The 22852-nt window shown below is 35.9% G+C and overlaps 2 protein-coding genes across 2 annotated transcripts; both read left to right on the forward strand.

Moving 5' to 3' along the window:
• The first annotated feature begins 2083 nt into the window (after nucleotides 1-2083).
• On the forward strand, nucleotides 2084-4883 carry LOC146908299 (protein LURP-one-related 10-like). Its single transcript, XM_085727324.1, has 3 exons — nucleotides 2084-2508; nucleotides 4143-4370; nucleotides 4492-4883. Exons 1-3 carry the CDS (start codon nucleotides 2245-2247, stop codon nucleotides 4636-4638), a joined length of 639 nt encoding a protein of 212 aa, XP_085583450.1. The 5' UTR covers nucleotides 2084-2244; the 3' UTR covers nucleotides 4639-4883.
• Nucleotides 4884-15218: 10335 nt separating this feature from the next.
• On the forward strand, nucleotides 15219-21186 carry LOC146908300 (TOM1-like protein 6). The gene is made up of 9 exons (XM_085727326.1): nucleotides 15219-15588; nucleotides 16140-16218; nucleotides 16355-16453; nucleotides 17456-17569; nucleotides 18300-18457; nucleotides 18579-18660; nucleotides 18752-18837; nucleotides 18940-19227; nucleotides 19808-21186. The coding sequence occupies exons 1-9, from the start codon at nucleotides 15464-15466 to the stop codon at nucleotides 20985-20987; spliced, it is 2211 nt and encodes a 736-aa protein (XP_085583452.1). The 5' UTR covers nucleotides 15219-15463; the 3' UTR covers nucleotides 20988-21186.
• The last annotated feature ends 1666 nt before the right edge of the window (nucleotides 21187-22852 follow it).

The following is a 22852-nucleotide window of genomic DNA, read 5'->3' on the forward strand; positions in this document are numbered from 1 at the left end:
TAAATCTAGTAAAGATTTATCACTTGATTATAATTATGGTGTTCACTTGATTGGATTATAGTTTGAGTAGTATTGATTATAGTTATGGGTTGAGTTGTAAATATCATACAAAATATATACTCCAAAATATTAAGACCCTTTTATCGGTGGTTTTTTGTTGCATATATTAAAAATTCAAAAAAAATAAATCTAGTAAAGATTTATCACTTGATTATAATTATGGTGTTCACTTGATTGGATTATAGTTTGAGTAGTATTGATTATAGTTATGGGTTGAGTTTAATGGAGAAGTAAAGAATTACTATCTTATATGAGCATGTGGCAGAGCCACTACATGGATCACAAGAGGTTGCGGGAACCCCAAAATTTTCCAAAAATAATCAAACTATGATATGATGATAGAGAGATTAAAGTTTTAGAGAGAAAAACTCTCGCCTTTACTTTCCGACCTACCCTCATAGTCGCTCAACCTATTTTCCTCCTTTGACATCCAAACACACCCGACTCCATGTAGTTATATATGTGGTGCAACCGGAGGTACCTCTGTTGCTTCACCACCTCTAATACCCCTTTTGAAGTTGCTAAAGCAACTGTCGGTGACCCAACCACCACAATTGCTTGGTGTTTTCCCTTGTAAGTTCAGAGTGCAACCTAAGAGGGGGTGAATTAGGTTTTAAGACCTTTTTAGGATTATTTTTGTCGGGTTCTTAATATCTTTCCGGAAAATCGTGTTAAAGATATGAATGAATGTGGGAAAATTAAAGGGAGTATGGAAGAGAAAAAGGGACACAAAAAATTATAGTGGTTCCCCTTCTGATCTAAGGGTACATCCAATCTTTCCACACCTTGTGAAGAAATTCACTACGATAGAATCTTTGCTACAATTCTATAGATGTTTTGAGTCTTTTATAGTTTAAATTGTATAATTCGGCAAAGAAAGACATCTTATTAAAGTTGAGGAAGTTAAGCACAACAAAGAATTTGGAGACAAAACAACTTGGGAGAATTTTGTCTTGAACTCATGTGAAGGAAGAAAAGTACACAAAGAATGAAGAAAACAAGGAAAAAGGCCATGCATCCCCATGAACCTATGCGCCCTACGCATCTTGGAGACAACATAAGGAATCTTGTTCCCTGCCTCCTACGCAATAACGCCCAATGCAAATCTAGTGTTACGCAATAACGCCCAATGCAAATCTAGTGTGAAAAATGTCTATTTATTAAGAGCCTTCTTCTCCCAAAATAATTATTTAGCAACTAGAGTCCATAGACAAGGGAATGCAACCAGAGCATCAAGAAGGGTGTTTTCCAACCCCCTGTCCAATTATTTTGATATGTTATTATTTATTTTCCTTTGATTGTGTATTTAGAGATAAACCTTTATTATTTATTAGAATTTTATATGAATGCATGATGAAAGATATTTGAAGGATTGAAAAGTAGAGAGAGGATCATTCTCAAATCAAATTAGCTCGATTAAACAAAATAATTTGAATCTTATTCAAAATATTTTCTTATATAATTGATAATTGAAGCAAATATTTTATAGTACATACATTATAGTATATCGAAAAATTTATAATTTTGGATAAATTATATCATACAATATTTTAAAATAAACAAAATTATACTTTTACCATAATAATCATACAAACCAATAAGAGTTGCTCTTCCTCTCCTCCATTTGTCAACACCATGTGAAAGGGCTATGATGAAATCAAGAAAGATAGAACAAAAAACACATGAACAACAAACAAAAAGCATCTCCAAAACACTACACGGCAAATCTCTAAAAAAAAAAAAAACTCTACCATAAACCGACTCAAGGAAAAAGGATTCAATCTACATCATATTCAACCATACCAAAAATTTGCATGACATCTTAATTTATTATTTGTTGACCATTTCTGTTTCTTCTTAATCATCATCATCATGGCTTCCACTCCACAATCTATGTTTTGGACGCTCACGTTACTTAAACGTACAAAAAAGACGGCTATAAAAAATATCTAACATGAACCTTCGTGATACTTTCTTTGTTCCCTAGGTATAGTATATAGTATATCATTTACTTTTATAGTATATGTTTAAAATCAATCAAATCATCATCAAATTATTATATAAGAAAGTTTAGACCCCTCTCATTATTCTCACGTATATATTTATCTAACAGAACAAACAAAAACTAAGAACTAGCATCACATAACATACATATATACCAACACCATCATCGTTATTATCATCATGGCTTATCCTTATCAACCACAACCTTCTGCATCTGCACCGATGCCACCACTCCCCACCACCATAATAGGTCCTCAATATTGTACTCCGTATCCGGTGGAACTCGCGGTGGTGAAAAAGGTGATGACCATTGCAGACAACTTAACCGTTACTGATGTCAACGGAAACATCGTCTTCAAAGTTAAGGGTTCTGTGTTTACCATACGTGACCACCGTGTCTTGGTTGATGCCGCCGGTAACCCCATCGTCACCCTACGTCGTAAGGTATGTTCAACTTTATTCTCTCTTTCTGTTTCTATTTTTTTTTATTTAGTTACAGATAAAAAAAGGTTACAAGTATACAAGCTTTTACTTGGATCATACATACACTTATCGTTGTCTTAAGATATAAGATTCAATGGTGATTACTAAATAGTCAATACACACATCTATGATCAAGAAGTTGGCAGATTTGTTTGTCTTTACAATTTGATTCAATACAATAACATAGCTATAAAATATATGTTTGTCTACGCTATGTCCAATATGAATAAGATATGTCAAAATAGATCGAGCCTAATAGGTCGGTCCATTATAATTAGTCCATAATTTTGTATGTAATGAGTTGTAAAAAAAAGCAAGCCAAATTACAAACGGGTCTTTTTGGTCTAATCTATTTAGCTCATATAAAAAGTTAGTGGATTCCACTATCAACTTATTGATGTGATTTCTGGAAAAATAATAGTAAAAAGTTTAAAAATTTAACATCAAATTTGAAAACTATAAATAAAAAACTATTTTTTTTGAAAGAAAAAAAATAGTTTTTTGAAAGATAAAACTATTTAAATATGTAAACTTAATAAATATATATACTTAGTTAAAACTAATAAAATTTTGAAGTTTTTAAACTATTAATTTAACTCAATTGGAGAATAAATCTTGAGTTTAATTGATTTTGATTGTTATTTATCAATGTAAAAGAATTTATGCTTGCATCCGATCTTATCTTATCAATTAGATGTTGTGGAAACTAAAGCATAAAAGTAACAAAGAAATTAAACGAGTGAATAGACCAAATAAATTAAAAATAGAAATGAAACGGGTTGGACTGGTCCATTAGATCACAAGCTCATAGTAGGTTTTTTTTTTTACTCCTCTAGTATTTGTGGTGTATCAGTCTCAAACTCAGGTCATCAAGGTTGAAGAGTTAATTTTCAATCAAGTAATTTATGAAAAAATCGACAAAGCTTGTAGTAGATGAGTTGTACTTAATAATGTGCAACTCAATTACAATCAGGTCGGGTTGTAGTCGGCCCGTAGGCCAATATGGGCTAACTTATTTAACCGGTTTAGATTAAATGTCTTAAATGTTTGTGTAAAGTTGTTTATAATACATCTTTTTTTTTTTCTAGTCAAATAGCACAATGACTAGATTTACACATAGCGTAAAAAAGTAAGGAACCCCAAATCAGCCTTTAAACGCATCAATGAGATATTTTACAATACAATCTTCTCGCCCACATGTCCCCATAGATTGGCATGACGCGACGTAATTTTCTGTCCCAATTTTATTTATTTCTTGTAGTGGTGGTGTAGGATTGAAACTTTAGAGTGTGTTCTCTTTAGGTCTCAGATTTAAATACTTCTGGTGCTAACAATTTTTATGTTGGATCAATCGATACAATTTTGCTCTAACTTCAATTGAGCCATCTGCTAATTGAAGGTGGAATTGAATTCCAAATTAGTCGTTCGTTGTATCAGATACCGAGATTAAAAAAAAATCTTCTCGTCCACATTGGCATCTATTTATTCATTCAAAATACTTTAAATACCCCAATGACCCAATAAAGTGTCGTTTAATCCTATAAAAATAATGTAGTTTAATGTTTCATTTTTTTGTTGTACTACTATTTGTACAGATATTGACTATGCATGATCGGTGGGAAGCGTATAGAGGTCAAAGCACAAATGCTAAGGATCTAATATTTACATTGAAACGATCATCCCTAATGCAATTTAAGACCAAATTAGATGTGTTTCTTGCTAGTAACACAAAAGAAGATGTTTGTGACTTTAAAGTCAGAGGCAGTTGGTTTGAACGATCTTGCACTGTTTATGCTGGTGAATCTAATAACATTGTTGCACAGGTATAAGCATTATTTTATATAGCGTATTTCATTTTAATTAAGTACTTTGATTGGATTATCACCCGACTATATATACTAATCACAAATTAATTTTTTGTGGCATTATTGTTTGTTATTGCAGATGCACAAAAAGCACACGGTTACGAGCATTTTAATTGGTAAAGACCATTTTATGGTCACAGTTTATCCCAACATTGATTACGCTTTTATAGTGGCATTAATCGTGATTCTTGGCGAGATTAACGATGATGCAAAGAATAGTAACTAGAGGATTAGTGTTTTGTATTCATTAGTCATGATTTTTTATTTTCAATTCGTGTGTAATAGGTTTACATGTAATAAAATAATTAAGAGGTTAGCAGATTATAGATTGAATATAGCAAGTTTCATTTTAACATATGTAAATATCATACAAAATACTCCAAAATATTTAGACCGTTTTTTGGGTGGGTTTTGGTTGCATATTTTAAAAATTCAAAAAAAAAATCTAGTAAAGAATTATCACTTGATTATATTTATGATTTTCACTTGAATTGATATGGTTTGAGTATTATTGATTATAAGTATGGGTTGAGTTTCAATGGAGAAGTAAAGAATTGCTATCTTATATGAGCCCATGGCAAAGCCACTACATGGACCACAAGAGGTTGCGGAAACCCCAAAATTCTCCAAAAATAATCATAATATGATGATAGAGATAACAAAGTTTTAGAGAGAGAAACTCTCTCTTCTCCCTCTCCTTTACTTTTCGGCCTACCCTCACCGTCACTCAACCTCTCTTTTCTACTTCAACATTCAAACTTGGCCGACTCCATGTAGTTGTATGTGCGGGTGGTGTGACCGAGGGAATCTTTCTCACGTCACCACCTCCAATACCCCTTCGAGAGTTGCTAAAGCAACCGTCGGCGACCCAATTACCACAATATGCTTGGTGCTTTCCCTAAACCTCCGTGGCCAGTTCTCCTCGTCTCTGGTTCGTCATATACGGATCAAAACGATTATAGTTTCCCTCTGGTCTCGACTTCAATGGCAGTAGTTAGGCAGTCGATCGCCACCGTCGTTGTCAGTTTCTGTTTGTTTGAAGAGACTGATCCAAGCTCTAAACCTAGATCACCATTGGGGTTAGTTATGTTGATGCAGCGCTAAATTTCAAGTGGTTTGTAGTTCTCGATTCTCAGTTTAGGTCGGTTTATGTTAGCCTCATCTCTATCTGGTTTTCACTTCAGCATCACCTCTTCATAGTTGATTCGGCGTTGGGTATTTAGGGTTCTGTTGATGCTAATCGATGGTTTGTTTATCTGAATTTGATTTCTGATTCGATTACAGATCTGTCATGATGTATATGTTTCAAAGCTTACGGGGTTGCATCCTTCACGCTAAAGAATTTGGGGATGGTATTAAATTTGTTTCAATCTTTCGTGATCGAATTCAAGAAGATTAGTTAGAAATTACTCGATTGCTTACTGTGATTTATCACAAGGGGTTGTTGGTTAGTGAATCGGTTCATTTTGACAGTCGGTTCATTCGTTGTTTTGAGATGTCAAGGTTCACACAACATATTTTTTACTATTTGTCGAGCGCAGTAACAGTTAGGTTTTCAAACTTGAATTTCATTAACCAATTTAAGAAACAAGTAATTAGAACAAACCAATGAACTGATATAATTTTGGGTTGTCAATGCCTACTTTTAATCTACAAATCAATTTTTAAGATTACAATTCGGAGTTCTCAGTTGAAAAAACACTAATGAACATGCATGGACTAATTTAAATCTAGCACAATAAAAGCATAAACTGAATGAAAAACTTTATTAATAAAATCCAACAAATAAGAAGGAGTTCATCTTGGAACTTTAATCAAGAGGTTTAGTTGCTCGTGACAACAAACATCATAACAAAACAATATAAAAATATACCTAAAGAGAACAAGAGAATGAAGAAATCTTGCCTTGAAGCTATGATGCTTGACCCTTGCCTTGAACTGTTAGTGTTCTAAATGAATAATAATGAGTGCAAGGGTCTTTATTTATAGCAAATGATTACTTAGGGTTTAAGAGAAGAAAAATTGGCTTTTTGAACCAATCCCGCTTGGAAAATAAGGGTCTCTTCTCATCTTTGTAAAGCTATCATGACAATGAGTAGTTAAATTCTCTTTTGTTGGGGTTAAATGTAACCAACCTTACTAGTATGTATTTCTTTTGATTATGACATTATATATTATTCTAGTTATTCATGAACATTGATGTTATCCTTGTTTTCATTGTTTCAATTTATGAATTTGAAGTGTTATTGAGAAATACCTTTTAAATCTAGATTTAGGATAATCGCCTGGTAAATGCTAAACTCTAGAGATAGATTTAGGTTTATCATTCACTAAAAGTATCGATCCTTAAGGCTATTGTGTTGGTTAATAGGTTGAGAGATCGCCAATTGACCAATACGATTGAACTCGCAACATGTTTAGACATAGATAATGTTCGTCGAGCGATACGTGATAATATCGATTAGTAACTAGAATCTATAACAAATCAGGAGAATACATGTGAAATAGGTTGATGAAGTTTAATCCCAACATACACATATCTCTCTTGATTTTCGCATCAACTACACTGTTACAGTTTTATAGTTTATAAAATCAAACACCTTACAATTATCTCACTTAAAATCATACTAATTGTTGAACGGCTTAAATATCACACTAGTCCTTCTGAAGACGATACAAAAATACTTACTTTTGATACAACATCAACCATTCAAAGAAATGATATTGGAGAAATTTGATGGATGCTACTTTATCTTCCCGTAGAAAAGATGGAATTATTTCTTACAACTTTGATAGTTGTTTATATTTCAAACACCACAAGACCATTAGAGAAAGATGAAGAAGAATGATGACTACATTTGTGAGTCATATTCTCAATGGTATATGAAACTCCTTGTTTGATATCTATCAAAGTATACATTATGTAAAGTAACTACAGAAAAAAAAAAATAGAATAAAGATACATGCAAGAAGATGCTACAAGTAAGAAGTTTCCTTATTTCTCACAATCGATTTGTTATGGAAAAATGCATGAAAGTGAACACATTAATAACAACAACCACCATCAAAATGCTCATGGAAAAACTCACTAATTCGTTAGTGTATCCTCCGTAGTAGAAAACCTCCTTAATTCATGGAAATATTTCAAAGGAACCATGAAACATAAGAAAGATGACATTGTAAGATAATGGAATGCCTGACTTTCTCATTCACATGAATAGAATATATACAGCTCTTGTGTAACGTTTGGTCAACTATCTAATTACTCTACAACATAATTACAGGAAACTAATTATAGTAAATTAATACAAAATAATCTATTCTATCACACCCCCGCAGTCGAAGCGGGAGGTTCACGGACGCTTAGACTGGTCCGAAAATCATCAAAGAGAATGCGAGGAAGCCCTTTGGTGAAGATATCTGCAATCTGATGTCGAGAAGGAACATGAAGCACGCGTGCCTGACCACGGGCTACTTTTTCCCGTACAAAGTGAATGTCCATTTCAATATGCTTGGTACGTTGATGTTGCACAGGATTACCAGAGAGATAAATGGCACTAACATTGTCACAATACACCAAAGTGGCCTGAGGGATAGGAAAGTGAAGCTCCAGTAAAAGATTACGAATCCAACATGACTCGGATACAACATTAGCAACACCTCTATATTCGGCTTCAGCGCTAGAACGAGAGAGAGTGGGCTGCCTTTTGGAAGACCAAGAGATAAGGTTGTCACCAAGAAACACACAATATCCAGATGTGGAACGTCTGGTGTCAGGACATCCACCCCAATCAGCGTCAGTGTAGGAGATAAGCTTTGTGATGGGGGATGGTGATAAATGTAATCCAAAGTGTATGGTACCCTGAACATAACGGAGAATGCGTTTGAGAGCAAGCATGTGTTCAGTGCTAGGTGCATGCATGTGAAGGCATACTTGCTGAACCGCATAAGAGATATCAGGTCTAGTGAAAGTGAGGTACTGTAAGGCTCCTGCAAGACTGCGATAGAGAGAAGGATCCTCATAAGGAGTGCCAGATGAAGTGCTGAGTTTCTGCTTGGTGTCAACAGGGGTGGCAGACGATTTGCAGGATGCCATTCCAGCACGTTCAATGATTTCAGAAGCATAGGTGCTCTGACTTAGAAAAATGCCACCAGGATGGCGAGAGACAGCAATACCCAAAACATAACTCAAAGGACCCAAATCCTTCATTGCAAACTCAGATGCTAAGAGTGACATAATTGATTTGCGAAGGGCATGATTAGATGTAATAAGGATGATGTCGTCCACATAAAGAAGGATGTAGGCCATGTCAGAGTGTTGTCGAAATATGAAAAGAGAGTGGTCTGATGTGCTATGTCGAAACCCAATGGTAGTTACATAGTCAGCAAAGCGTTGGTACCATGCTCGAGGCGCTTGCTTGAGACCATAAAGTGACTTCTTCAAACGACAAACATAATCTGGATGGTGAGAGTCGCGAAAACCCAATGGTTGGTGCATGTAAACAGTCTCGTGAAGATCACCATGTAAAAAGGCATTCTGGACATCCAGCTGATGAATGGGCCAGGATTTAGAGAGAGCAATGGCGAGTACTGTTCTAATGGTAGCGGGTTTGACTACCGGGCTGAAAGTCTCATCACAATCCACACCTGCAACTTGTGACCTGCCATCACCTACAAGACGAGCCTTATAGCGCTCAAAGGATCCATCAGAATTTTTCTTATGTTTAAAAATCCACATACATCGAATAAGGTTAGCATCACCAGGGCGAGGAACTAAATCCCACGTCTTATTTCTAATAAGTGCATCAAATTCAGATTGCATTGCGGATTTCCAATTCGGGTCTGATAAGGCCATTTTGTGATTTTTAGGTATGGGAGAGATCATGTGGTTTGAGTGAGAGATTGATAAGTTAAATATTTTTCGGGGTTTGGTGATGCCTTTCATGCTATGGGTGGTGACAGTACGTGTAGGTGGAGGGGGATGCAGTTGGATTGGTGGGGGTGAGGGAGAGGAAATTGTAGTGGGTGAGTTGATTGGAGAGGTAAGAGGTGAGGATTGTTGGTTTATTGAGGAGGGTGGCTGGTCAATTGTGGTTGATGGTGTTGGTTGGTTATGTGCAGTCGGTGGTGATATTTGATTTTGCCATTGATGTATAAGGTAAGGGTGCAGGTCATCATCTAGGAAATTATAAGAGTGAGGTGAAGGTGAGCTTATCTTGGTGAAGGGAAATTGAGTTTCATCGAAGATAACATGCCTCGAAATTATTAATTTTCTGTTTGACAAATCAAAACACTTGTAACCTCTATGGTTCAATGGATAACCCAAGAAGACACACGGAGTAGAACGAGGTTGTAACTTATGAATGGTAGGTGACAGAAATAACGGATAACACAGACAACCAAAAATTCGTAAGTGTGTGTAGGTGGGATCACGATGATATAAGAGTTGTGTTGGTGACTGATTTTGAAGTGTTTTACAAGGAAGAATGTTTAACAGATAAGTTGCCATGTGGAGAGCATGATGCCAAAATGATGGTGGAACAGAAGAATGAGCTAGCATAGTGCGTATCATATTGTTAATGGTTCTAATTTTTCGTTCTGCTTTCCCATTTTGTGAGGATGTGTGAGGGCAAGAGAAGCGAAAAACAAGGCCATGATTAGTGCAATATTGTTGAAATAGCTCATTATTATATTCACCGCCATTATCACATTGAAAGGATTTTATATTTTGCAAAAATTGTGTGTGAATAAGATTTGTAAGTGACTTGAACATTTCAAATACTTGAGATTTTCTGCTAATAGGAAAGGTCCACAAGAAATTTGTAAAATCATCTAAAAAGAGGACATAGTATTTATGACCAGCAGAACTTAAAATTGGAGATGTCCACACATCACTATGTAAAATATCAAAGGGCATCAAAGTAGTAGTTTGAGAATCAAAAAATGGCAATTTAACCTGTTTGCCTAAAACACAAGAGTCACAGACAACAGAAGGATTAAAAGGTTCACAACATATGAACTTATTATTGCGAAGGGAATTTAAAACGGACGCTCCAGGATGACCAAGGCGACCGTGCCAGAGACTGGACGTAAGACCGACAAAACTGGAGGGAGTGGTGACTGGATATAAATCGCCACGGCTGTCACATCTCATGAGAGGGATCCCCGTCTGAAAATCAGATACAGTAAAACCAAAAGGGTCAAAGGAAACAGAGACATTGTTGTCAGTGGTGAGTCGCCTCACAGAAATTAAATTTTTAATAATTTTCGGGGCATGCAGTACATGGTTTAAGTGAATGGGTTGGTGAGAGGTGGAAATTTGTGTGTGTCCGATGCCGTGAATTGGAATTCCATGGCCATTGCCAACAATAACTTTCTGATTTGAATTACTTAAAGGAAAATAAGACGAGAGATTCGTGATGCTGCCGTGTGAGATGTTGCGCCAGTATCCATGTACCATTGATTGTCAGGAGTCTGGAGAGACATGGTGTGCATAGCTGCCTCAATGTCGGTCTGTATCTGAGATGGTGTAGTAGCTGCATATGCCTGAGGACGCTGTCCTAGGATGCCGGACTGCTTCGGAGGACCGGTGGGGCGTGCCCATTGAGAAGTGGGATAAGGACACGGAGGCATAGCCCATGGAGGAGGAGTCCAACCCCATTGTTGCCAGGTTGGGTACTGCTGTTGCTGCTGCCAAGGAGGATAGGACCATGATGGAGGGGCACTAGGAGTTCCAGATTGAGGTCCACTTCGGTTACCACGTCCCCCTCCGCGACCCTGGTTGCCACGAGAGCGAGAACGATTGTTGGGGCGGCGGTTGCCACGCTGAGAGGTGTCTTCAGAGGGTCGTTGCTGAGTGGTGTGCATGGCAGCATGAGAGCCGGTGCTTGCCATTTTAGCCATACCAGCTTCCTCCAAAGTGAGCATGGAGCGAGCCTGATAAAATGCAGGAAGAGGATTACTTTGACGGATCAAGGTGGCAACGCTGCGGTAAGCTTCTGGAAGACCAGATATTAGTTGAAGAACTAGACGGTGATTGTTGACTGGAGAGCCGACATTCCTCAACTGGTCAGAGAGCATCTTAAGACGCTGACAATAAGCAGAAACATTGGGAAAATCCTCCATGCGAGTGTTGGAGAACTCTTGCTCAAGAGTGACAGCACGAGCGTTCTGATTGTCCTGGAAAATATCGGCCAAACGGTTCCATGCTTCCACGGCAGTGGAGTTGGGTTCCAGAATAGTAGTCAGCAAATCGGTAGAAATGGTGGAATAAATCCATTGAAGGACAGTGGCATCAAGAGTGGTCCATTGTTCATACTCGGCGTCGGTAGGGGATGGCGGAGCTTTATCTGTAGACGGAACAATGTGATGCAAGACTCGATGTGAGCGAGCATGAATACGGAAAAGCTCGGCCCAGGTTCCATATTGATCTTTTTCCATCTCAAGAATAATAGGAATGTGGTTCCTAATGTTCGAGACGGCAAGGGCGGGATGAAACTCCATTTTTGAACCTTTGAGCGTGGTGACCTTGGACTGGCTGGAATCACCGGTGGCAGCTGGGGTGGAACGACCATTAGTGTCACTGTGTTCGGAATCAGACATGATATGTAGTGGGAAAATGAATCACGTACAGAGAACACACGGTACAGGTCTTCAAAGAGAAAACACACGGCACAATTGAAGAAAAAAATTGAAAATGAACAGTCACCAGCAGAAACAAAAAGAGCAGTACGGAGGAGAGAAAGTCCCAACGTGATGGTGTTGTATTCGTCGGAAGCGTCGGTACAGCTGTCGGAATTGAGAACAGGGATCTGAATCGTGAGGTGAAGAACAGATGACGAATCAAAACAGAGCAGGTGTCGGATTCGCTGGGTTTTTGAGCACAGTGGTGCGGTGTGCGTCGGCGGCGGTGGCACGATCAGAACAGAGGCGGTTCTGATGTTCAGCGGCGGCGCGATCAGAACAGAGGCGGTTCTGATGTTCAGCGGCGGCAGTACGCAGAGGACAGAGTCTGTTGCTGCGTGGGTTGATGTGAAGGAGAAGAAGTGCACGCACGCGTTTCTGTGTTTTGGTTTTTTTTTTTTTTTGGAGAGAGGGATCGATTAGGGTTGATACCATGTAAGATAATGGAATGCCTGACTTTCTCATTCACATGAATAGAATATATACAGCTCTTGTGTAACGTTTGGTCAACTATCTAATTACTCTACAACATAATTACAGGAAACTAATTATAGTAAATTAATACAAAATAATCTATTCTATCAGACATGTCTCTTGAGAAATTGGGTAATCACCTTCACTTAGAAGAAGAGTGTTGAAAATAACTTGATACTAAAAATCAAAAGGCTGATGAGAAGGTCCATGTAATGGAGGAAGGAAATTTAAGACATCCTAAAAGCATAAAAACTTACGAATTTGCCAATTAAGCTAAGTCATTCACACTCATTTACATCACTCTAAATCATTATTAATTTCTCCAATGCACGAGGGAAGCATCAGAAACATTTTTTTTTTATAAACTATTATCAAAAGAAAGATTTGTTGTGTTTGTGTAAATCACAACAAGGTCTTCAAAGTAACCTGGAGGGAATTCGTTGTTCATACCATTTATATCCAATATCCATAAGTCAGTGGGGATGAATTCAACCTAAAAGTTAGTTTGGAAACACATTAGATTTCTCTAAGTGTAATCTTCATCAACAACCTCTTTGTTCAAGTGTTGAAGCATCTTTCCAACAATAATGTTATTTCGCACAATTACTGGCCATATGAAACAAACACAATAAAGTATAAATAAAAAAAGAAAAAGGGATAACATGACAGAAAAGCGAATAGTATGACTAACAAATGAGAAAATAAACCATCCCAGTGAATGACCAACTTGCAATCAATTAAACCAATCATTGAAAAACAAATCAAACAAAATTACATTGAGAAAGAGAAGCAAATGTACCCAAAAAAAATTGAATGAGAAAAAAAAAACGAGAAAGGAGACTAGGGTTCCAATATCGTGGATAACAAAAGTAACTAATACAAAAGATACAAAGAGTGTACGATTCTTCGACATGCCAACACCGACTAGCATGGATAGTGACTTAAACAAAGGGGGAGATAAGGGGGAAGTCAAGATAATGTTATCACCATTACGATTTTGACCATTAAAGACTCAACTCCTCATAAGCTCCTCAATCCCACTATCTTCAATTCTTGAGAGAAATGACATATTCAAAGAAATTATGACCAATTATTGGAATAGTTTGCGGATTTCTAACAACTAGAATGGTTGAAATTAATAAGATAGCAATTACAACCCAAGAGGTAATAAGTGGGGAAGCTTCATTATCTCTATCCAACTTATCTTTTAATTTGGTCTTGCTTACTTAGATGTTAGACTGTTTGCGTATACCACTCACATCACTATACTTAAAAGTATTGCTCAATCGTCCTTTGAAGAGCCAACTTATCAATTCGAACTAACTATGACTATGTAAGTTGTACACGGTAGACCCAATTTCTTGAGCAACATCACTAATGAATATGCAATAATTTATGTTTTTTATTTCTTTCTTTCCTCTTTATTGAAACATAATTAAAAAAAATTGAAAACTTTTACTTTAAATTCCACACCTTTATAAAAGTAGTTGGTTCAGCTTTGAATATAATTGATTCTGAGAGAATTGATTCTGATAGAATTGATTCTGACAGAATTGATTCTGAGAGAATTGATTTATGTTTGGATACAATTATGTAGAATTGATTAAACAAAATGATTTATGTTTGGATGCAATTATGTAGAATTGCTTTTGAATGTATAATTACTAAAATAGACATAGCTAAAGGAGAATTGATAAAGAATGAGAATTGATAAAGGGCAATAAAGTAAAATAACGTGTTGTAATAATAAAATATACAAACCTATACACGTTGTTCAAGGAGAATTGATTCTAGAAAAGCTAGAAGCTAGGATTTGTAGCTTCATGGAGAATTGCTTTTGGAGGACAAAAGCAATTCTGAAAAGCTGAACCAAACACGTTGTTTTTGGCTAGAATTGCTTTTGGCACTGTAGAGAATTGATTTTGGGCTAGAATTGCTTCTCAGAAGCCAAACCAAACAGGCCAGTAATATTTTTATCACACGATTTCTTCTTTACTTTTAAAATTCTCTTTTTGTGAAAAAGCAACATCCTAAAACAAATGAGATGCCATATCCTAGTTTTCTTTTCTAATTTCTTTTAACTTATTTAGAAAAGAATAGAGAGAATAATCCTTTTGTCAAAACAAGAGAATTTGATAAAAACGGTACAACTTTTCCATAGTACAAAAAGCTACCATACAAAATGAAACAAATAGTTTCAATTTTTTTAAATATATTCTTTTAAAACAATATTAGTGACAACAAATTATTCCAATTCTAAACTTAGGATGTTAACCTTAACATAGTTTAGATCAACACTTAAGATGATTTTTTAAGTAAAAGAATAATTCAACATCAAGATCCTATTCACAATACAGTGATGATGAAGAATAGGCAAAAACAAACCCAAATCAAATTTTCTTTCATTAAAATCCCACCACGTGGCGCGTGACTCACACACCCATAACTCGCGCGTGCGTCTTATAACACCGCCCAATTATCGCTAGTTCCTTTCAGCCAAATAAATAAACGAATATTACGAACTTTCCGCGAAAATTATTTTTTTAATTATTCGCAAAAAAAGAAAATTTCGCCGAATCCACTTTTTATCGAAAAAAAAATTAAATTAAAAAATTAAATAAAAAGCGAAGACTTTTCCTAATTATGATTATTCATCATTGATATTGTTTTCATTCATGAATTTTTCTCTTGTGCTAGGGTTTTCATAATTTTCAATTTTTCAAAGTTTTTTTTTGTTTGTTTTAAATTGAGAAATTTGCGTTAAAGTTTTAATCTTTTTTGGTTTTTGAGTATTGGGTAATCGATTTTTGCGTTTTTTGGGATTTGGGTTATTGAATTGAAGGTGTTTGAAGAAAGTTGTGAAAGAGGGTTAGGGTTGAAAAAGGGGGAAAAAGATGATGGCTGGTTCATCTTCATCTTCAGCTAGTGTTGCAGTAGAGAAAGCAACAAGTGATCTTCTTATGGGGCCTGATTGGACCATGAATATTGAAATTTGTGATTCCATCAATTCTAATCATTGGTAACAATCTTTAACTATAAGCAAAGGGGAAAGATGGCATATCAATTTTGTAAAGTTTTATTTTTTTTATTTTATTTTTATGTGTTTGACTTTAATCATCATCCACATGTTTGAGTTTAGGTTTTTTAATATGATATCATGTTTCATGCAGATGTATGTGTTTTTTTTTTATTATCATAATGAAATTTAGGGCAAAAAATTGAAATTTTTGTTTAGGTTTTTTAATTTTGGGTGTTGTTGATTATATTATTTTATCATGTTCTGTAGAAGAATTAATCAATTGTAATCTTCCCAAGAAACAAGTGTTAAATTTTTTTTTAATTACTGTTTATATTTTTTTTTTCATGCAAAGTTGTTGGTGTCGGAGTGTAACAAGAATTTCTAGTATGAATTTTCCTTATGAAAACTAAGTTTAGTGGATTTGTGAACAAACTAGTTTGTCAACTTGGTTTTCGCTACTTTTCCTTTTTTCTTTTTTACCTCAATGAATTGGTTATTGGGAAATTTACAGTGATTTTTTAACTGAATATTTGATATCTTTTATTTATCAGGCAGCCTAAAGATGTGGTAAAAGCTGTGAAGAAGAGATTACAACATAGGAGCTCTAAAGTTCAAATTCTTGCTCTCACGGTAATTTTTTATCCACAGTCTAACATTTGCATATTTACCTCGAGTTTTTCTTTTTGTGGATGTGCCCTTGAATACTTAAATTCTAAATTCATTTGTTTGGAACATGATCTGTGGTTTCTTGTTGTATGTTGATTAGCTTCTGGAGACAATGGTGAAGAACTGTGGTGATTACGTGCACTTTCAAATCACCGATAGGCATATATTGGAGGAGATGATAAAGATCGTCAGGAAGAAGGTAAGGTTGTGGTGGTGGTGATTGTAAACTTCAGATGGATTCTGTTTTAATTTGCACATTTGATGCTCAAAACATTACGGTGTTGTTTGATCCATGTAGCCGACCCGACTTAGTGGGATAAGGCTTTGGCTGTTTTTGTCGCAAATTGTTGTTGCATTGTTCATACTTAGTATCAACTCGTTTTTTTTTTTTCTTTCTTCGAAACTATAATTAAGCGTCCAGTTTTGTTCAACCTTCGAATCTCTCATCTATCACTCCAACTTTGACAAACTTTCTGTTATCTATAATTTTTATATTAGTTAACGTAAAAAAATTTAACAATAGAAATACAGAAAACATTGAGAAGAGGACTGTGGATGTGTTACCCACTTGCAACTCTTTCCGATAGTAGCAATCATTTTTGTTTCTTCCCGTGGAACTGTTGTACGGCGGAGTGTGGACTGTTTTGGAAAATGTCCCCATTAGGGCGGTTAATACCAAAGTTCAATGCAAACATTTAATTTACTTCATTAATATGGCATCTGGTGTTGTTGTCATTTAGCAGCGCCTCATGCCTTGTTCAATTTATATCCAAATCAAGTTTGATGTCCTACTATCATTAATGACCTGTATCTTGTACTGTCTACATTCTAGAGGAGATTTCTCATTTGATCCTATATTCCATCCAGTGTTGTTAAGTAGCAGCTATAGTGGCGCTGTAATGCTATAGCGTAGCGGAATTTAGACAATACGCCATTGTTTCGCAATACACTATTTAGTACAAAATGTTCAAATAGCGGCTATAGTGGCTCTATATAGCCCTATTGAGTATCGGAATTTTAACGCTCTGCTATTTTCCGCTGTACGCGATTGACAACACTGATTCAACCATCATATTCATCGTTATGTATTTTTGGATTTAGCGGTACTTTTTACATGATCGATAACTATTGTGAACTATTTAAAATTTTATAGTCTTGTGGGCTGTCTCATCTAACTTAAATGCATGTAATGATAATTTAGGCAGACATGCAAGTGAGGGATAAAATTTTAGCATTGCTGGACTCGTGGCAAGAGGCATTTGGAGGGGCTGGTGGAAAATATCCTCAGTACTATTGGGCATATGATGAATTAAAGGTTATTATACAGCTGTCTACTCAATAATATTTCTTGATTGTCGTTTATCCAATTTATATTGATAGCTTCACGCGCTACGTGGGATGCTAGGTTATCAAAATTGGTATTCACTTAACATCCGTGGATTTTCTATAAAATGATATTCGTTCTATTTTATTTATGGGTGACATTTCACTTTTACAAATCTAGAAAAACGAATTTTGTTATGATATGTTTTTCCAAATCTGTATTTTATAACTTAATTTGGCAACTCTATAGTTTGTATAGATGTTTTCTGTACAAACCTGAATTGTTACTTTGCAATTCTTTCAGGACAAATAGCTAGATTGGACGAATTTGTAAAGATTTGTTTTGTTTTAAAAAACATTTTATATTCAATTACAAAAATGCCTACTTGTTTTCACTTTGTTTTCTTTTTTCAAAGTTTTGTACTGTTTCCTTTACAAAACATGAAAAATAACAAAATAAAATTAAGTCAAAACATGGTGGCAATGTGGCAAAGCTAATGTTTTTCAAAGGCCCTGAGGTTTCCCTCAGAAACTCAGTGTGCAGAACCATCCCCATGTTAAACCCAACCATTGTCGCTTTTTTAACAAAATCACGTCAATTGATGGGATTGAAATTGCAATAATATCTGTTAACCATAATTACACACGAGTCATAATTCAATGGCCATTGAATCCGTTGGATCGTATTTTCAAATTATTGTGTTGGATTTTTTACATGGCAGCGATCTGGAGTTTCTTTTCCAAAGCGTTCACCAGATGCAGCTCCGATATTTACTCCACCTCCTACTCATCCATCTTTGAGACAAACCGGATATGGGATGCCAAGCAGTTCTTCAAAAACACTTGATGAAACAATGGCAACAGAGATAGAAAGTTTGAGGTGAACTCTAATATTTTTTGTCTGCTCATCTAATTCTTCTGCTGCTTTCTTTTGTATCACTGAACTTCTATTTGCACCCAACTTCGTCTTTTGGCTAATATTTTTCCCTTGAAATCCTTAGTATGTCAAGCTTGGAATCCATGCGGCATGTGTTGGACCTTTTGAGTGACATGCTACAAGCTGTAAATCCTAATGACCGTGCGGTATGTTAAACTAAACAGTGTTGCCTGGCCTTTCTAAATCCTCTTTGCAACTAAGTAAAATGGTTAAGTGTTTTCTTTTGATGCTCTCTAGGCTGTAAAAGATGAAGTAATTGTTGATCTTGTTGACCGTTGCCGCTCCAACCAGAAAAAATTGATGCAGATGCTGACAACAACTGGGTTAGTTCCGTTGAACCGGTTATAGCATGTGTCGCACACCCAAATATAATCATAAGATTAATGGAATAGTATTTTTTTTTCATCATCTTGGTTATATTGTAGGGATGAGGAACTTCTTGGGAGGGGCCTTGAACTGAACGATAATATTCAAAGTTTGCTTGCAAGGCACGATGCGATTGCTTCTGGTTCTTCTTTTCAGATACAAGGTGCAAGTTCCAGTACCATGTCATCTGAAGTTCAATCCAGTTTCAATCAAAATGAAGTAAAGAGCTCCAGCCCTACTGAGTCTGTTTCAACACCTAAAGCTAGCCCTCCTGCCGCAGTTTATTCCGAGCCAAAGGGCGAGAATGATGAAGAGGAAGAAGATGAATTTGCACAGCTAGCTCGAAGGTATCTTAGAACTAATGGAAACTATTCTTATTCTATAGCATCTTTCATATGAAATTATTATGAAGTGTAACATGACAAACATCAAAAAACATAAATAGTTTAGTATGTGTTCCCACCGTCAATTGCGAAAATAGTAGCCTGTTCAATTTTGCTACTGTACTGTGTTATAGGGCCCGCCACTATAGCCGCTATTTGACTACACTTTGTACTAAATAGCGTATTGTTGAACAATAGCAATTTCTTCAAACTCTGCCATATCGAAGCACTATGACACTGATATGGTCACTATTTGACATCGCTCTTACTTCCACAACGTGCATTTTGGTATGTTCATGTGTGGATCTATATGGTCAGGTGAATTATGTACAGATTTCGTTCAGCTGAAATAAGAATCATTGCATGATGTGTTTCTTTTGTTTTTTAATTTAACACTACATACCATTTCATTCTATCCTGTTAAGCACAGCTCTATATTATAAGCCTTTATATTTCTTTTTTATCATCAAATTTTTTCTGTAAATTGGTATATGCAACATGTTGTAGTAATCAATTAATTTGTTTGAATTCTTCACTACTGCAGGCACTCTAAGACACAATCAGTGACTTCAAAAGATGCAATTGGATCCACTGAAAATTCAGGGTCGATGAACACTAGCAGCACAACTCCATATGTGTCAGAGCCCTCAACTGCTGTCCCATCCGCATCCAATGCATTAGCACTTCCTGACCCACCAGCACCTATTACAACTACTTCAAAAGATCAGGACATCATTGACTTACTGAGTATCACTTTGTCACTGACACCATCTTCTCCACCAACAACAACATATGCACCATCATCAGCCTCTAGCCAAGGCGGCATGCATCATCAGATGCCTACTCCATCCAGCACAGAAAGTTATTCTTATACCCCCCAAGCATATCCTGGAAATTCGCCATACAACAGTTATGTAGCCCCTTGGGCTCAGCCTCAATCTAAGTCAGAGTTTCAAACCCAGCAGCCTCAACAACACATGTATCAACCCCAACCTACCACCCCTCCTTCACCTCAACAACACATGTATCAATCCCAACCTACCACCCCTCCCTCACCTCAACAATTGCATGCACATTATGAATCTGAACAGGCGCTGCATCATCAACAGGCCCAATCAGAACTCCTGCAGTCGCAGTTGCAGAACCAACACCTTCCATATAGCCCTCGTCAACAAGTGCACCAACATAATGAGCAATATCAGCCCCAGCCACATTTACAGTCTCAGCCTCAACCTCATCCCCATTTACAGCCTCAACCACAACCACGACCACAACCGCAGTTGCAGACACAGTCTCAGAATCCGCCTCAGCGTCAACCTCAAACTCAACGACCTATGCAATTACAGTCTCAGCAATATCAACAGCAACCACAATTGCAGAACCAACATGTTCAATACCCTGCCAGATATCCTCCTCCGCCATGGGCTGCTACACCCGGATATGCCAACTATCAAAGCCATTTGTCCGCTCCAAATGCGATTTCAACTTCTCAAGGCAATGCAGCAACAGCATCTTATCCTCCTGCACAAGGGGTTAGACCCTCGCAACCTTCAGCTGGAGTTGATCCTAGAGGAGGACATTCTGGACAAAGGCCCTTTATTCCATCTTACAAGTTATTTGAAGATTTGAATGTATTTGGAAACACAGATGGAAGGGTAAGTGGCACATCATCCAACGTGTCGGGGACAATGGGACCTGGTATGGTCGGCGGAGGACGCAAGTGAAATTTTAATTTCCTATTCATCTATGTAAAAAAAAGAAAGTGATGTGCTGTATATCATCAGTATTGTTAGCTTCTTCGCATTTGCAGATTATGTTAAGTTTTTTAGATTGATGGAAGTCATTAGTTTTGAGTGCTACCTAACCTCAGATATGACAGACATGGAACATTCTTTGATATAAGATTTTAATTTTTGGTTCTTATTTGCAGCTTCTTCCATGTCATTGATTCCTTCAGTTCGTAGTTTAGAGTGTTGTGTTGCATGTGCATGTCTTTTGTAGATTTAATCTAATAAACATAACATATTGTCCAAATGACACATGTTATTGTTGGAGAACATAATATTTTGACTTAGGGTAGAAATAGGGAAGAGAGAGTGAAGGAAGAGAGAAATTGAAGAGAGATTCTGAACTTCTCCTGTTTGGTAGTAAAGAGAGATAGAGGAGAGAGACTAAAAAGGTATGGGTCCCACACAAAATTCTTTCTCTTCAAAACTGAGAAGAAATAGGAGAGAAGGGATTCTTTGTTATATTCCTACTCTACCCCTCCTTTTTCTTTTCATTCAATTAATTTTATGTCTTTATTAAACAGTTTTTTTTTCCAACAACTTTGTTTCATTCATTCCTCAAAAAAATAAATTATTTCACATGTAGATTTTTTTAGTATAAATGTAGAGTATGTGCTATTTATTTTGCACGTGTACGTGGTACACTTTTTACAAAATATTACCCTTTTTTATGGGAAATGCTACACTTTTTTTTTGGTAAAAAAAATACTTAAATTTATATATAAAAAAGATATACGTTCCATTTTGGTAAAAAAAAAATACTTAAATTTATATATAAAAAAGATATACGTTCCATTTTGAATAAGTAGTTAAGTTAATTAATTGAATTTAAACAAATGAATTATATTAGTTTGAATGAAAATGTTATTTTAACATAAGGGTATTATAGTACTTTTAAATATAAACAACACCTTTCCTTCTCTATTTCTCTCTTTTCTCTCTTGTACCAAACAATCCATCAAATCTACTCTATTTCTTACATATTTCTCTCTTCTCAAACTCTCTCTTACCTATTTCTCTCTTCACAACTTCTCTTCTATACCAAACACACAAAGTCATCTGATATTTGATATTTTTTTATATGTATATTTTTTTTTTTTATATGAATGTGTTTGATCATGGTTTGCTGAGAGAAGATAAACACTACTGTATTTTATTCTATCGTCTTTTTTGCATGTAAATCTGATTTGGATTTTGGTATATTTTCTGAACTAACGCATGTTGGATTGTTATTTTTGAGTTGATTTTCCAAAAGAAAATATTATCTATATAAAATAAACAAATTTTAGTTTTGATTTTGGTAAGCTTTTCTCTTTGCTTTTTGATGTATTCAAAATTCGACTTTTTTATGGTAAATAAATTTGACTTTGTCTAACATACACAAGTAAAATGGTCTTGCTCTTGCATCATGGACAAGTGTAGTCACATCTTATATTATTAAGTTTAATGGTGAGATTTATCGATCTAATAGTAAAAGACTAACTTACGAATGATAAAAGACTTGTCACTATAGAATTGACCAACCAAACTTCATCAAAATGTGATGGTTGATAAAGACAGATTAGACAATTTGTATTGGGTCATTCCCCATCTACAACAAGCAAATACCCCGTAAAAAAAACTTAAAAGCAAATACAACTAAGTTATAAGAGCATCTCCAATGGGGGGTCCTTACTTAACAAGGACCACTCCCCGTTAAGGACCCTCCATTGGAGGAAGAAAAATTGAGTCCCCGTTAAAGAACGGACAACTATATAAGGACCCTCTCTCTCCTGGGTAACTAACGGGTCCCACGTTTAAAA

This window comes from Medicago sativa, chromosome 7, assembly GCF_051527215.1.
Source record: "Medicago sativa cultivar Bolivia chromosome 7, Bolivia_mono, whole genome shotgun sequence".
In the NCBI taxonomy this organism is placed as follows: domain Eukaryota; kingdom Viridiplantae; phylum Streptophyta; class Magnoliopsida; order Fabales; family Fabaceae; genus Medicago; species Medicago sativa.

Bases quoted from the DNA above. Each gene is read 5' to 3' on its own strand.
- LOC146908299 (XM_085727324.1), top strand. From the start codon at position 2,245: ATGGCTTATCCTTATCAACCACAACCTTCTGCATCTGCACCGATGCCA. The intron at 2,509-4,142 runs GTATGTTCAACT...CTATTTGTACAG, and splicing joins TCGTCACCCTACGTCGTAAG to ATATTGACTATGCATGATCG. The intron at 4,371-4,491 runs GTATAAGCATTA...TTGTTATTGCAG, and splicing joins CTAATAACATTGTTGCACAG to ATGCACAAAAAGCACACGGT.
- LOC146908300 (XM_085727326.1), top strand. From the start codon at position 15,464: ATGATGGCTGGTTCATCTTCATCTTCAGCTAGTGTTGCAGTAGAGAAA. The intron at 16,219-16,354 runs GTAATTTTTTAT...TATGTTGATTAG, and splicing joins TTCAAATTCTTGCTCTCACG to CTTCTGGAGACAATGGTGAA. The intron at 19,228-19,807 runs GTATCTTAGAAC...TCACTACTGCAG, and splicing joins TTTGCACAGCTAGCTCGAAG to GCACTCTAAGACACAATCAG.